Source organism: Phoca vitulina, unplaced genomic scaffold (assembly GCF_004348235.1).
Source record: "Phoca vitulina isolate PV1807 unplaced genomic scaffold, GSC_HSeal_1.0 scaffold16, whole genome shotgun sequence".
Classification (NCBI taxonomy): domain Eukaryota; kingdom Metazoa; phylum Chordata; class Mammalia; order Carnivora; family Phocidae; genus Phoca; species Phoca vitulina.
This window is the reverse complement of record NW_022589719.1, coordinates 31,925,213-31,940,747: the sequence shown is the minus strand read 5'-3', so window position 1 is coordinate 31,940,747 and position 15,535 is coordinate 31,925,213. Positions and strand designations below refer to the sequence as shown.

The 15,535-nt window shown below is 57.3% G+C and overlaps 3 protein-coding genes across 4 annotated transcripts; 2 read left to right on the top strand and 1 right to left on the bottom strand.

The window, feature by feature from the left end:
• The first annotated feature begins 643 nt into the window (after positions 1 to 643).
• FOSL1 (FOS like 1, AP-1 transcription factor subunit) lies at positions 644 to 8,345 on the top strand. The gene is made up of 4 exons (XM_032414974.1): positions 644 to 1,279; positions 3,523 to 3,720; positions 5,697 to 5,804; positions 6,220 to 8,345. The coding sequence occupies exons 1-4, from the start codon at positions 1,190 to 1,192 to the stop codon at positions 6,637 to 6,639; spliced, it is 816 nt and encodes a 271-aa protein (XP_032270865.1). The 5' UTR covers positions 644 to 1,189; the 3' UTR covers positions 6,640 to 8,345.
• CCDC85B (coiled-coil domain containing 85B) lies at positions 7,896 to 8,914 on the bottom strand. Its single transcript, XM_032414975.1, has one exon. The coding sequence runs from the start codon at positions 8,750 to 8,752 to the stop codon at positions 8,144 to 8,146; it is 609 nt and encodes a 202-aa protein (XP_032270866.1). The 5' UTR covers positions 8,753 to 8,914; the 3' UTR covers positions 7,896 to 8,143.
• Positions 8,915 to 11,340: 2,426 nt separating this feature from the next.
• FIBP (FGF1 intracellular binding protein) lies at positions 11,341 to 15,472 on the top strand. 2 transcript variants are annotated; one of them, XM_032414922.1, is made up of 10 exons: positions 11,341 to 11,545; positions 11,737 to 11,935; positions 12,117 to 12,243; positions 13,111 to 13,211; positions 13,701 to 13,834; positions 14,173 to 14,281; positions 14,358 to 14,421; positions 14,695 to 14,781; positions 14,869 to 14,966; positions 15,298 to 15,472. In XM_032414922.1, the coding sequence occupies exons 1-10, from the start codon at positions 11,461 to 11,463 to the stop codon at positions 15,365 to 15,367; spliced, it is 1,074 nt and encodes a 357-aa protein (XP_032270813.1). In that variant the 5' UTR covers positions 11,341 to 11,460; the 3' UTR covers positions 15,368 to 15,472. The 2 variants fall into 2 exon arrangements, with proteins under 2 accessions (XP_032270813.1, XP_032270814.1); XM_032414923.1 differs by lacking the exon at positions 14,869 to 14,966 and having other exon boundaries at positions 11,355 to 11,545; positions 15,298 to 15,450.
• The last annotated feature ends 63 nt before the right edge of the window (positions 15,473 to 15,535 follow it).

Genomic DNA, 15,535 nt, shown 5'->3' with positions numbered 1-15,535 from the left:
CTCCAAATAAGACTGTTGACCACACAGCCCCCAGAGAATGGTGACGGTATTTAAAGAAGATGGCATTTATCAGACCACAGGACAGCTGTGTCCCGCTGCAGGCTCTGCAGGCTCTTAACCGCTTATGGAGGCTCTGAATTAAAACTTGTTATAACTTCTGAAATTATCCTGTGAGTAGCACAGTCACGTTGCCTTGTATTTGTGGGTAGTTCAAACCATTAACTTGTTCATTGTAAACATTTCCCTTTCGGTAAGCCTGGTTTATCACTTCTCCCCTTTTTTTTTTTTATTTTTTTAAAGATTTTATTTATTTATTTGACAGAGAGAGAGACAGCGAGAGAGGGAACACAAGCAAGGGGAGTGGGAGAGGGAGAAGCAGGCTTCCCGCGGAGCAGGGAGCCCGACGTGGTGCTCTATCCCAGGACCCTGGGATCATGACCTGAGCCGAAGGCAGGTGCTTAACGACTGAGCCACCCAGGCGCCCCTTCTCCCCTTTTTAGTATACCTGAATCTTAGATGCCAGTAGCAGGGTTCCTGGCATGAAGTAAGCACCCAGCAAATAAAATAATAACCACCACAATCACATCTATAATCCACTTCACTGTTTCCGGACCCCTTTCTCATTCTTCATTTCAACCTCCCACGCGCTGCAAGGCGTGATTCTCTCGTCCCATATGACGGATGCCAAAACTAAGGCCAGACCAGGCGGTGAGTGGGCTCCGGGGCCCGCGCCCCGAATTGGGAAGGCGGGCCCAAAGCCTGGGCTCGCCGGCGGGGTGGGGCCGGGCGCCCAGCAGCTTACAGGTGCGTAAATCCTCGGGGGAATCCTCGGTTCCACCTGGGCGCGGCGAGGAAATTGCACCATGTATGGGTAACTACGTCAGAGGAGGCAGACCGCCGCTGTCGTGGGGGACGCCGGGTCCGTCCCTTTCCCCCACGAAAAGGCGGCTACCGGACTGTAGGAGGCGTAGACAAGCTCAGTGCGGACTGGCAAAAGGCGGCGCGTCTGGGGAGGTGGAGCCCTGAGGTGTCCAGTGCCGTTGAAAATCGCCCGCTCCCCCCTCCCCCCCGCAATCGAAGTGGTTCAGCCCGAGAACTTTTCATTCATAAAAAGAAAAGACTCTGCGAGGAGCAAGTGAGTCAGAACCGAAGCCGGCGACGCGGACCCCACAAGGCAGCCAGCCAGGGCATGTTCCGAGACTTTGGGGAACCCGGACCGAGCTCCGGGGCCGGCGGTGCGTACGGCGGCCCGGCGCAGCCCCCCCCTTCAGGCCAGCAGGTGAGAGGGACCCGACGCCTGGGGTTCCCGGGTGGACAGCGCCTGGGACGCTGCGGTCGGCTCCGCACACTTTGGGATTGGGGTCGGGAACAGGAGTAGGGACTGGGTCTGGGGCCGTGGCCGTGGCCGCGGATGCTGCCCATTCTCCTCCGTCTAGAGGCACATTTCCCCCGCAGCTCAGGGGAATGCTCGCGGCGGGCGCAACAGGATCTGCGAACGTCCCCTCTCGCTGGCCCCTTTTTCCTTCGCTGTCTGCTGTCCATCTGTCCGGCCGTCTCTGTTACCTTCTTTCTTTCCTCCCGTCCACGACTAATTTCTTTGTCCTGTCTGCGTCAGAAGGACGCCCCTTAGTCCGGGATTAGTCCCAGCTCCGACAGGAGCAGAGGGTTTGACCCAGCGCGGACGAAATTCCCGGGATCCGAAGTCTGGGCTGAGGCCGAGAAGTCCCCACACAGGAGGGAGGCGGGATCCCCCGGCAAGCTAGCCCCGACAGACTGGGAATCCTCAGCACAGTCTGTGACCATCTGTGTGTCCGTTTGTCTGTCCCTCTCTATCCTGTCGCCAAATCCCTATCCCCTTCTTGGCGCAGTGGAGCCTGGTGGGATCCCGGAGACGGGTTCTCGACCCCTAATTTACAGGCTGGGGCCAGTGGAGACTGAGAGATGCCGGGACACGCGCAGGGTCTTGCAGCGGGCAGCTCCCGCGCCCCCGACTCTCGTCACCGAAGAGCGCCCCGCTGCAGGCTGGGGGGACGTGGGTGGCTGCAGGTGCCCATTTCCTGTCGAGGGGCAGCGCGCACGTGTCGCTAGGGGAGGGAAGGAGCGGCGTCCGTTCCGCCGAGTCACAGCGGCCGAGTCACGGTGGCTGACTCACCCGGGGCGCCCCTCCCTTCCTGGCCCGGAGCGGCCCGGGCCCGGACTACCTCGGGAGCGGGAGACGCCGCCGGCGGTGCCTCGGTCCCGGAACTGGGGTCACTGGGCCACTGGGCCCGCAGCGCTGGGCCGGGGACACCGCTGTCTGGACTTGCCTGGGCTTGTGGCACGCTTCCGGAGGCCTGGGCGCCAGGGCCCAGCCCCAAGGCTTGAACCCAGTTCTCCTCCCCAATGCTGAATCCCCATCTCAAGCCCTTCCTCAGATTTCTGGCTGAAAGAAAATCTTGGCAGGTAGTACATGGAGCTCATACAGTGCAGCCTGCATGGTCGGGGAGCTTTGTACCTCATTAACCGTATTTCACAGAATCTAACAATTCATTGATTTGAAAACCCACCATTATATTGTGCTGCTACATTTTTCTTTTCTTTTCAAGATTTTATTTATTTATTTGACAGAGAGAGAGAGCAAGAGAGGGAACACAAGTAGGGGGAGTGGGAGAAGGAGAAGCAGGCTTCCCGTGGAGCAGGGAGCCCAATACAGGACTTGATCCCAGGACCCTGGGATCATGACCTGAGCTGAAGGCAGATGCTTAACGACTGAGCCACCCAGGTGCCCCAATGCCACTAAATTTTTCTAAAGCTGCCAAGTGAACTGTGATTTCAGAGCTACTAAAGGGCATCTCTCAGCATCAATGAAATGCCATAATCCTCACCTACCACAATATTAAAAGTAAGGCAACGGAGGCACATTGAGGTTAAATAACTTGCCCAGAGTCATGGCCAGTAAGTGGCTGAGCTAAGAGCTCACTGGGACAGCTTAAACCCAAGGCAGTGGTTCTTGCCCACCACAGCCTCTGGGCACTGGACACCTGCCACTTACCAGGCCCTGTCCCACACATTCTCTCACCGGATTCTCTCAGCCAGCCTTGGAGACAGGAGTTGGAATTCTCCTCTTTGTGCAGGTGGGATTCAGGCAGAGTACAGGAGTATGCCTGGGCCCAAACCCCACTTCCCACTTATTGGCTATGTGTTTATGGACAACTGTTTTCCCAACTGAAAATGAAGACACTGTTGTGCAAATTGGATGAGTCAGTATTTGTAAAGTAGTTGGGACAGTGCCTGGAATTCATACTTTATAGTATGGTCCACTAGGACAATGAAGGCACGGCAAGGTTATGAGACTTGCCCAAAGTCACACAGCTCTTAAGCAGGGATTTGTCACCAAGTCAGTCTCTCTGTCAAGTTGTGCTCTTTCCGGTCTCTCGGAAGCAGCAGCTGCATTGAGGGTGGATGGCAGAGTGGCTTCTGTCCAGTGAAAACCCTCAGTCTACACAGACCTCATCCTTGGCTTTCCATTTCTCCATCCCTCAGAAGTTCCACCTCGTGCCAAGCATCAACGCTGTGAGTGGCAGCCAGGAGCTGCAATGGATGGTGCAGCCTCACTTCCTGGGACCCAGCAGCTACCCCAGGCCTCTGGCCTACCCCCAGTACAGCCCCCCGCAGCCCCGGCCAGGAGTCATCCGGGCCCTTGGGCCACCTCCAGGGGTTCGTCGACGGCCCAGTGAACAGGTAAGGAGCAGAGGCGTTGTACTGGTTCTGATGCCCACAAGGATGCTGAGGTGCAGAGGACAGGTTCTTGGCCAAAAGAACACAGGCTTAGAAAGGGGGGGGGATGGGGAGGTGGGGCCACTGGTGACTCCTGGCCAAGGGAGAAAGTAATAGGAGCCCCTGGGGTGATCCAGAGGGCAAAGAGGTCACTTCTAGATCAGGGAAAGCTTTCTGGAGCTGGAGGTATATTAGCCTGGAAGGATGGGTAGGATTTGCATAGGTAGAGATGAAGGAAAAGACATTCCAGGTAGGGAGGATGGCAGGAGCAAGAATGGAGGTGGAGGTGAGAACATGTAAGGTGTGCATGTGGAAAGGTGGGTGGATGGTAGAGGGTCTCCACCTGCTGACATGTATGGTGATGGTGAACATATGCTGCCTAAGGAGGTGGGGAGAGAACAGAAAGGGGAGGGTTCCCTGCAGCTACTCTCTGGGTCTAAGTTTCCCTATCTCATTTAATCTTTACAAAACGCCTCTGAGGAATGCACTCTGGTTTTCTCCATTTTACAGCTGGGAAATGAAGGCACAGAGAGGTAGTCACTTGCCCAGATCACACAAGTAGTGAGCAATGAGACAGGTCTTTTTAATTCTATTTTTTAAAAAAGATTTTATTTATTTATTTGACAGAGAGAGACACAGCGAGAGAGGGAACACAAGCAGGGGGAGTGGGAGAGGGAGAAGCAGGCCTCCCTCGGAGCAGGGAGCGCAACGTGGGGCTCGATCCCAGGACGCTGGAATCATGACCTGAGCCTAAGACAGGCGCTTAACGACTGAGCCACCCAGGCGCCCCAGGTCCTTTTAATTCTAAAGTGAGATCCTAACCATCAAGCCACACTATCTCATCCAGAGATAACAGAGGCTCAAAGCAGAGTGAGCTGGGAACTCTTGGCTCCCCAACCAGGGCTCCAGCTTTCACAGTGCTAAAAAAAAGTCTTTACCAAAATAAATAAGAGATAGAGGGTCTTTAAGGGAGTGGCTCCTCCTTCATTTTGGTATGTGAGACTATAGCGGAGTGAGGCTTGCGCATAGGGAGCTTACCCTGACAGCAGGGTAGAAGAGGAGAGAGGTCAGGATCTTGGAAAGATGTGCAGTTAGACAAGACTTTGTGACCAGTTGGAGAAGAGAACCATGCTGTGAGCCCCAGAGGCAGGCTCCTGGACTTCTTCAGCCCTGTCCTCAGGGGCGCTCTCTGTTTCTGGGACTCCTAGACTGGGGCTGTGAGCTCTAAGTGGGGTTCTTTTGGGGGAGGTGGTCTCCATCAGCAGGCCTCTCAGTGTTGAACAGAGTGAGTGGATTTTAGTTTCGGCCCTGGGACCATAAACGCGTTATTCATCCTCTCCAGGCTTCAGTTCCTTACATGGAAAGTTGGGTTAAGAATCTGTGTAAAGCTCTTCCGCCGGCATGTAATAGGTTCCTAATAAAAAACAACTTGCTCAGCCGCAACACTCATGAATCCCTCCTAGTGCTCACAATTTCTGCGGAAAAGGACACTTGGTTGTCAAGAGATTGAAAAGAATGAGGGTCCTTCGAGAAAGAGCGATTGGTTCCCAGGGGCTCAGAGTAAGAAAGGCCACTTCTGGCTGGACAATGAGAGAAAGCTTCCTGGAAGAGTGGGGGTATCTCAGTTGAGTCCTGAGAGATGGGGGGGGGGGGGGTAAAGGTTTGTGGGGGGTGTGTGTGTGAGGGGGCATTCTAAGAGAGGAATCAGAGGAGGCAAAAGCTGGGTGCGAGGAGGGAATCTGATTAATTCCATCTTACTAAAGCGTGACTGCGGGGAACCGGTCGCGGTGCAGTGTGGTCCCTGAAGCGCAGGGGCGGGGGGTGGGGGGGCTGCACCGCCATGTCCTCCGCCAGGGTCCTAGCACTGGGCCACCGCACAAGGCGAGTGCCGGGCAACCAGTGGCCCAGGGTCTACCTCACTACTCCCTCTACCCGTCCAGATCAGCCCGGAGGAGGAGGAGCGCCGTCGAGTGAGGCGCGAGCGGAATAAGCTGGCCGCGGCCAAGTGCAGGAACCGGAGGAAGGAACTGACCGACTTCCTGCAGGCGGTGAGCACCGGCCGGTGCGGAGGGTGTCCAGGCCCCGGCCCACCGAACCTCAGAGGGCCGTGACTCCCCTGAGCCTGCGGGGCCCCAGGGGGAGCCCGTATATGAAGTCCCCTTCCCCCAGGCTCCCGTCGGAGGAGCATTCCTTCGGAGAAAACGACGAGGAAAAAGCAATTAAAAATTAGTTACAGCGCGTCTCACTCCCAGCAAAGCGGAGGAGAGCTAAAGCTTCGGCGGGCAACCTCCTTCTAAGATGCTCCGGGGCTTGATGGGAGTCGAGCCCATTTCTCCCAAGGGCTCATGGGAGTTGTAGTCCAGACTCGCCGGAGACCCACCCCCACCCCTCAATTACCACCACCTCCGGAGGCTACGCGGTATTCAGCCCTCATCTTCTAACTCCTCTCCTAACCCTCCACAGGAGACTGACAAACTGGAGGACGAGAAATCCGGTCTGCAGCGAGAGATTGAGGAGCTGCAGAAGCAGAAGGAGCGCCTGGAGCTGGTGCTTGAAGCCCACCGCCCCATCTGCAAAATCCCGGAAGGGGCCACGGAGAGCGACACAGGCGGCCGGGGCGGTACCAGCGGCACCAGCAGCCCACCAGCCCCCTCCTGCCCTGTACCTTGTATCTCTCTTTCCTCGGGGCCTGTGCTTGAACCCGAAGCATTGCACACCCCCACGCTCATGACCACACCCTCCCTGACTCCTTTCACCCCTAGTCCGGTCTTCACCTACCCCAGCACCCCTGAGCCCTGCGCCTCAGCCCATCGCAGGAGTAGCAGCAGCAGCGGGGACCCATCCTCTGACCCTCTCGGCTCCCCCACCCTCCTTGCCTTATGAGGCACCCCAGCCCCCTACCGGCGGGTCCCACTCTAGCCAATGTCTCCCCACCCATTGGTCCAGCTGGTCTGGACCATATCCCATGCCCATCCCCAGCAGGCTCTTCTCCATCCCTCCAGATGAGACTGAGCATATTTTGCTTCCCAGGAGAGTCAGCTTGGGGCCACCAAAGCTGCCCACTGTTTTTCCAGAGCTGGCTTCTCTAGCATAATTTGCACTAAATCAGAGACAAAATATTTCCCATTTGTGCGAGGGAACTCCTGGCAACCAAAAAGGACTTTGTAGATCCCTAGAGGTCCTCTAGAGCCCTAAGCCCCTCCAGACCACACCTATAGTCTTCATCACCCTCTTCCTGTGATCCACCCAATCCTACTCTGACAGAAGATGATACTCTACCAGCCTAGAACACTAACTCACCCAGCCCCACACTGCCAGCAGCACCAAGTGATTGAACCAGGGCATTCTGCTGGTCCCTCCTGAATGGCAGGAGAGTGCCAGAGGCTTCTGTGATGAGCTGACCTGCAGCCCCCCCAGCTCTGAGAAGACTTTAGCTCCAGGGAATCCAAGCCTCCACAACGAAGGCAGCTGCTATTTATTTTCCCACAGAGAGTATTTTTATACAAACCGGCCAAAATGCAATAAAAGGCTCGAAGTTCTGGCCTGGTCTCATTGAACCCAGAGGCAAAAGGGAGAACATTTGGAACCAGAAGCCCGAGGCTCCCGTCTCAGCTCTGTGGACTTACTGCATGAGTTTGGACAAATCATTTGATATTTCTGGACCTCGGTTGTCTTATCTGACAAATGTTACATCTGCTCTGCCTCGTCTCTTAAGACTGAGAGGAGGAATAGAGTGCTGTTGGGTGCAAGCCAAAGGATTATCATCTTGCTCCTGATGGGGGCCCACAGCGCTCCTGCGTGGGCCACAGGAGGGCGCTGTTATGCCCCGTCCAGCCTCGGGGGAGGCCGCTGAGTGGGTTCTAGGCCCCCAACACCTGCTTCCTGCCCCATTGTCTTGGACAGGAAGGAGCCGGGAAGGGAGCTGGAGCCACTTCAGGGGCCGGATCACTGCCTGTCCCGAGGCCTAATGGGGGGAGCCAGGGGCTTACCACGGTCCCACATCCCGCCCCAGGCTTGAGGTAGTGGGGGAGTCAGCCACCTTAGGTCTGCAGCCCCTCCGGATGGGAATGGTACCCTGTCTCAACGTCCCCGCCCTCGTCCCCACCCCGGCGAGTCCCAAACAGACGCTGCCCAGGCCACGGGCTCTGCTTCCGTTCCAGTTTATTAGCCCCCACCCCGCCCCCAGCAAGTCCCTTCTTTCCAGCCTCCAGTCCCCCTGCTGCCCCACCAGCGAGGGCGAGGGGCCCTCCTTGGTGCCAGAGTTTCCAAATCCATGCCAGCGGCCCCTCGTGCGCAGGCGGGACGGCGTCCAGGTCCCGAGGTCCACCTCAGTCCCGGCGCTTGGGAAGCAGTCTGGTCGAGCGTCGACGTGAAGGAAGCTGAGCCCTCAGTCATCTGGGGAGCAGGCCAGGGGCAATTGATCGGGACTGCCCACGCTGCCGGTGCTGGAGCTTCCATCGCCCAGGTCGCGGGGCCCGCAGGGGGGCAAGGCGAGCTCGGGTGTCGGCCCGGCGCTTGAGCCCCCAGCGCCGCCGGGGCCGCCCCGGGGGCCCCACTCCTCGCCCAGAGCCAGGCAGAGCTCCTTAAGCGCCAGGTTCTCCCGCAGCAGCTCCTCCTGGCGGCCCTCCAGCTCGGCCAGCTTCTGCCAACAACCGCCCAAGTCCTCGCGCACGGCTCGGGATGCTTGGGTCCCGAAGAGCTGCCACTGGCGCGCGGCTCGCCGGCCGCGCTGGCGCTCCGAGTCCAGGAAGCAGCAGAGGTCGCGCAGCTCACGGTTCTCGGCCTGTAAGCGCCGGTTGAGCTGCTTGAGCTCGCGGATCTCGCCCAGGTGACCCTGCAGCTGCCGATTCACCTCCTGCATGAGGCGGCCGCGCTGCACCAGAGCCGCCAGGCGCGCCGCCTCCTCCCGCCGCAGGCGCCGCACCAGCTCTTCCTTGCCCAGCGCCGCCATCTCCTCGTCCGTCAGCTCCTCCAGGCCGCCCGCCTCGGCCTCCATGGCTGCTCAGGCCTCTGGAGCATCGCCTGCCCGCCGCCGCGGCCCAGGAGCCCAAGTCGAGCTCTGCGCGCTCCGGGTCGGGCTCGGGCTCCGCGGGCGGCAGGCTGTGGCAGTAGAGCGTAGGCTGCAGCAGCCCCCGGGGGTGGGCACGCGGCGGGGCGCGCGCCGGGGCGGGGCCGTATGACGCTAAGGAAGGACAGCCAATCCAAGGAAGGCTCCCCGGAAAGGGGCGGGACTTGAGCGCAGACTACAGAGAAAGACGGAGCCACTTCCCCGCCCACTCCGGACGGCGGAGTTACGGACCGTCTTGGACGCTGTGTCCCAGCGCCACCACCCTCCGACAGGTGACCCCAAACTAGGCGCTTCGTACTTCCCAGTTCCAAACTTCCTCAAGCTCTCGCCTAGGCCTCTCAGCTCCTTCTGAGAACCAAGACTGCGGCGTCGGCCACTGACTCTCCTGCCCACCCCTCGACGGCACCCAGACGGATCTCGTTACCAACTTTCCTAGCTTAGTTCATACTCGAGAGTCTCGGCTCACTGAACATCTCTCCCAGCTCTTTGGAGCCCAGAGTCCAGACGTGCGTGACTCAGCATCAGCCTGCCCTTTCATGGAAATTTTCCTGCCCGGGGGGAGGCGCATACAGGGATTCATTTGTTCAATAAACTTTTATTGTATGCAAAGCTCAGGCAGAAATAAACTTGACTAGGATTCTGATCCTGTCCTCAAAGGGGTCGTAATTTATTTTTTTAAAGATGTTATTTATTTATTTACTTGAGAGAGAGAAAGAGAGCACGAGCAGGGGGGAGGGGCAGAGGGAGAGGGAGAAGACGACTCCCCGCTGAGCAGGGAGCCTGACCCTGGACTCAATCCCAGGATCCTGGGATCATGACCTGAGCCGAAGGCAGAGGCTTAACCGACTGAGCCACTCAAGCGCCCAAAGGGGTCGTAATCTAGTGGGGGAGACAGGCTGTGTAAAACCAGAAGTAAACGGGGGATGGGCATGGTCTGAGGGAGCTCCACCCCCAAAAAAAGGTTTCCCCAAAGAGGTGGTAATCTGAGGGGCCCCGAAAGATGTATGGGAGTTTGCCAAGTAAAGAGAAAGCTATTTCAGGGAGCGGGAATAGCATGGTGAAAGACACTGGGGGCCTAGCTGCTTTAGGAACCGTGAGAGTAGCTCGATGTTTTCAAAAGGTAGTTGTGTGGAGAAAATGGTAAAATGAGGGAGAGAAGCAACAAAGGTAGTTGGCTGGAGCGTTGCCACAGGCCAGCTAGTAGGATTTTAAGCAGGGGAGTAACATTTTAAAATATGCATTTAAAAAATTATTCCGGGGGTGCCTGGGTGGCTCAGTCGTTAAGCGTCTGCCTTCGGCTTGGGTCATGATCCCAGGTTCCTGGGATCGAGCCCCGCATCGAGCTCCCTGCTCGATGGGAGGCCTGCTTCTCCTTCTCCCTCTCCACCTGCTTGTGTTCCCTCTCTCGCTTTCTCTCTCTCTGTCAAATAAATAAATAAAATCTTTTAAAAAAAAATTCTTCCGGCTGCTCTGTGTGGGATGAACCATGGGGAAGAGACGTAGGCAGGGAGATTAGTAAGAACACTGTGTCAATGGGCAAGGTAGAGCTATGCAGAAGGACTGGGCTGGGACAGTGCCAGTAGGGGTGGAGAGGACAAAACATCCTAGAAATATTCAGGAGGCAAATCAGCAGAACTGAATGTGAGGAGTGAGGACTCTGGGAGAAAGCACAGGGTTCTGGGATGAGAACTGGGTGAATGTTGGGACTGTCACTGAGATAGGAACGCAGGAAAGAAACAGATCGGAAAGAGACCTGTCTGGCTTTTGAGGGACCTGTAGGGTAGACAGCGTAGAAAGACGAGCAGATAGGCAGCCCTCTGATGTGGACTTCCAGCCAGAGCTCTGAGCTACAGAGTAAGAGAAGTCATTAGTGCAGGGGGGTGGGGTTTGGGGGGTTAAAACCATGGGAGCACGTGCCCCATGCCCAAGAGAGTTGCTCAGCTGCAGGATGGACTGAGGCGCTCCCAGCAAGGCCCCTTGGAAGTTAGGTCAGATATATTTTTTGCAGAGAAAAGATTTAGGACAAAGACCTGTGAAACCCCTACATTTAAGACACACGTCAGGGGCGCCTGGGTGGCTCAGTTGGTTAAGCGACTGCCTTCGGCTCAGGTCATGATCCTGGAGTCCCTGGATCGAGTCCCGCATCAGGCTCCCTGCTCGGCAGGGAGTCTGCTTCTCCCTCTGACCCTCCCCCCTCTCATGTGCTCTCTCTCAAATAAATAAAATCTTTAAAAAAAAAAAAAAAAAAAAAAGACACACGTCAAAGTAGGGAGGCCCAGAAAAGGGCAGAGAAAGTGGGAGAAAAGCCAGAAGGAAGTGTGGGGGAAGGCTGCCAGCGCAGGGGAGAGACTGGCCGTTGGCCTCGACTCCCGAAGTCTTCCTGCAAACTGGGCCAGGATGGGGGGGCGGGGACGGGGAGCCTGGGATTGCCCCTCCCGCCGGGAGGAGGGGCTACTCCTCTTCCTTCGCCGCTTCTGCCCCCACCCTCTCTGTCCCGGAAGTGGTCCTTCTCTGGCTCCGGGTGCCGGGAGCCGAATCTCGGCGCTCCCGGAAGTAGCCTGCAGGCGGCGCGCCCGGCCCGGGCAGTGCTCGCTCCAACCGGGGCTCTGCAGCTGCGCCCGGGTCTGGGCGTCGCCATGACCAGCGAGCTGGACATCTTCGTAGGGAACACGACCCTCATCGACGAGGACGTGTATCGCCTCTGGCTGGATGGTTACTCGGGTATGTGGGGGGCCGTCTGTGGAGCGGGTCAGGAGGGGCGGTGGTTTGGGATGGGAGGGGGCGGGGCCAGGACTCCCGTCCTTTGGGGAAGTGGGCAGAGGGAGTAAGGGGTGTTTAGAAGTCGGACTTGGGATCCCCCGAGGGCCTGTGGGTTCGTGGAGCGGGGCTTAATGCTGGCGCCCACACCCCAGTGAGCGACGCGGTGGCCCTGAGGGTGCGCTCGGGAATCCTGGAGCAGACGGGCGCCACGGCGGCCGTGCTGCAGAGCGACACCATGGACCACTACCGTACTTTCCACATGCTCGAGCGCCTGCTGCACGCACCGCCCAAGCTGTTGCACCAGCTCATCTTCCAGATCCCGCCCTCCCGACAGGCGCTGCTCATCGAGAGGTGGGATACCAATCAGTCTGACCATATACCCATTTTGCAGGGCGAAACTGAGGCCCGGGTTGGGATGGGACTTACACAAGGTCTGAGAAAGTTGAGAGTAGGAGGGGCCAAACCTAGGCCCTGCCGGACCCCCGTTTCCCTCCTATGTGGAAAGTCAGTGGTGTCCTCTGCCTCCACGCAGGTACTATGCCTTTGACGAGGCCTTTGTGCGGGAGGTCCTGGGCAAGAAGCTGTCCAAGGGCACCAAGAAAGACCTGGACGACATCAGCACCAAAACAGGCATCACCCTCAAGAGCTGCCGGAGACAAGTGGGCACTGCATCCCTGCCCCCCAACACAACATCCCATGTCCAGTCTGTCCCTTCACTCCATCCCTTTGGTCACTGCCCCAGCTCCATTCTCCTCCCCCACCTCTGATTGTGGCAGGGGCTTCATACCCAGTCTCTTGTCCCTTTTTTTGCTCTTCCAAAGCATCTCCTATTCCCCTGCGGGAGCTACTCTTTCAGAAGCTCAGATCTGACCATAGCTTTCCCCTCCTCGTAAATTTTAATTGACTCTCCCACTCCATCCTGGATAGTAGCCACACTCCTTGGCCTTGACCGTCATACTCTTCTGTGATCTGGTCTCTGCCAGCCTTTCTCCGCTTATATTTCTCCAGCCCCTGGCTTTCTTTTTGCTCCTGCTACTCCTACCTGGAGGGTACTATTCTTGGCCTTATCTACCCCTTGAAATACAAAGCAGGGGGTCAGATGCCACCTTCTCCACAAGCCTTTTTGGTGGCCCAGAAGGGAGAAGTAACCCTCCTGGGCCTTTAGTATTTTTTCTCTGTGTCTTTTGTGCACTCCTGAACAGCTTAGCATTTGCTTGTTTTTTTTTTTTTTACTTCCTGGACCTCAGCCAGGAGAGTCAGTTCCAACACGAGCTCATGAAGAACTGGAGAGCATGATGCTAAAATAGGGGGAATTCAGAGGTAGGAGTGAGTAAACATTTATCCAGGGCAAGATGCTTGAATTGATAACAGGTATTAACAGTTAATAGTTTATTGAAGAATACCACATGCTAAGTCAGCATCTGTTGACTGGATAGATGGATAGGTGAGGCAAGGATGTTCAGTAATCAGTTTATTGGATGACCAGCCTCTGACCAGCCCTCCTTCCTCCCCTAACTGCCCTACAGTTTGACAACTTTAAGCGAGTCTTCAAGGTGGTGGAGGAAATGCGGGGCTCCCTGGTGGATAACATTCAGCAACACTTCCTCCTGTCTGACCGGTTGGCCAGGTGAGGGGCTGGGCAAAGAGCCAGCCATCTCCCTTTCCTGCAAGCTTCTTCCTTGGGCCATAAGGCAGGTCCACTTTCCCCACCCCAACCCACTTGACCTCCTGGCTGCATTGGGGGATGGCTCTCCTACTCCTGGTCTGCGCTTTGGATCAGACTGGCCTGGCTTCAGATTCCAGCCTGGCCATTTACCAGTGGGCCTGTTGTGAGATGCCACATGTAAATCCCGTGTTGCAGCCCCTGGGGCTTAGGAAGTGCTCAGTAAATGGTAACTGTTATGCTCAGGTCTCCCTCTGTTCCCCTTAGGAGACCTGGGCTGAAACCTCTGTACGCAGATGGGGAGGCCCAGAGAGAAGTGGCTTGAAGCACGTCACATAGTGAGCTGGGGCAGAGACAGGCCGGAAGTCGGATGCCCCGCCAAAGTCACAGGTTCGAGCTGCTCGCTAAAAAGGAATTTGAAACCCTGACAGGCTCACTCTCCCCTCCTTGCAGGGACTATGCGGCCATCGTCTTCTTTGCCAACAACCGTTTCGAGACAGGGAAGAAAAAACTGCAGTATCTGAGCTTTGGTGACTTTGCCTACTGTGCTGAGCTGATGATCCAGAACTGGACCCTCGGAGCCGTCGGTGAGACCCCCACTCACCCAGGTGCCCGGATACCTCCCCACCCTCTCAGGACCTGGTTCCCCACCAACAGTTTCTCCTGCAGGCCCCAGTTTCCAGCATCCTTTCTTCTTCAGTGCCTGAACCGCAGCCACTGCTGCTCATAGCCGTGTCCCCACGCACAGCTCGTCTGCAGACAAAGGGCCCGCCACTTGTCTGTGGCCCGGGGCAAGTCCCTCCACCTTTCCGACACTCCCTTCTCTCTGTCACGGGGTGCGCTGAGATGATGGGTGTGGAAGGCTCCGGATATCACCGGAGGGGTTTTTACCCCCACCCCCATTCCCTTGCTGGGCCTCCCCCAGACTCCCAGGTGGATGACATGGATGTGGATCTAGACAAGGAGTTTCTCCAGGACTTGAAGGAGCTCAAAGTGCTTGTGGCTGACAAGGACCTTCTGGACCTGCACAAGAGGTGACCGTGGGGAATCCTCGGGCCGGGGCGTGAGTAGGGGCCCCAGCACCTCTGGGCTTACCCTGTCTCCCTGCAGCCTGGTGTGTACTGCCCTTCGGGGAAAGCTTGGTGTCTTCTCTGAGATGGAAGCCAACTTCAAGGTCTGTGGCCCAATCCAACCTCTGTCCCTTGTGCATCTTCAGCCTCACTGCACTGTCCCCACGGGGCAACTCTGCTCATGCCAGAGCGGGTAGCCCTGCTGCTGCTCCTTCCACCCACCTCAGGTGGGCGGGGGGGGGGGTGCACATCGGGGAGTTATTTGATTGAGGGAGGTGGATAGATTTCGGGGAGGGACATGCCTCTCCTCCAGCTGCTGGGCTCAGCCTCCAGCCTCGGGGACAGAAGGCAGAACTCCCAGGCTCTCTGCCCCACAGAACCTGTCCCGGGGGCTGGTGAACGTGGCTGCCAAGCTGACCCACAATAAGGATGTCAGAGACCTGTTTGTGGACCTCGTGGAGAAGGTGAGCTGTCCTGCCTGCTGCCCTCTGATCCCCAACCTGGCCTGTCCCTGGGCTGTACCAGCGCTAGATGTTTCCTTGGGCCCACAGTTCGTGGAACCCTGCCGTTCTGACCACTGGCCACTGAGTGATGTGCGGCTCTTCTTGAATCAGTATTCGGCATCTGTCCACTCCCTAGATGGCTTCCGGTGAGAGACCCCAGGCTTCCTTTCCAGCTTGGTCTTGATGTAGGCAGCCTCCTGCCAGGGCGTAACCCTCCTGCAGATGCAGGGTTCTCTCTTCTGCCCTAGGGGTGGAAGTCTGTGGGCCCTCCTCTTAGAGGCTGTGACCTGATCTTAGGTAGGCTCCTGAACCTCTCCACACCTCAGTTTCCCCTGTAGAACGGGAGGATCATGATGATAATAACTGTAGGAGTGGTGTGAGGAGTGAGGAAGCACTTAGGTGTATGAAGCTCTTGGAGCAGCATCTCACACATGATGGGGATTCAGGCGAAGGCCCCTGTCACTGTTTCCATTGCAGGCACCAGGCCCTCTGGGACCGCTACATGGGCACCCTCCGTGGCTGCCTCCTGCGCCTCTATCATGACTGAGGTCCCCTCCCACTGCCCTGCCCACACTGACAATAAAGCTGCCGTGACTTTGGAGGAGCCCGTGCGCGGGAGTGTGCGCGGGCGTACACACATCTGTCTCTGAGCGTCATGGTGACCGTGCATAGGGATGTATGTGTATGGGGGCCCCACAGAGCCTAGGATGTGTCA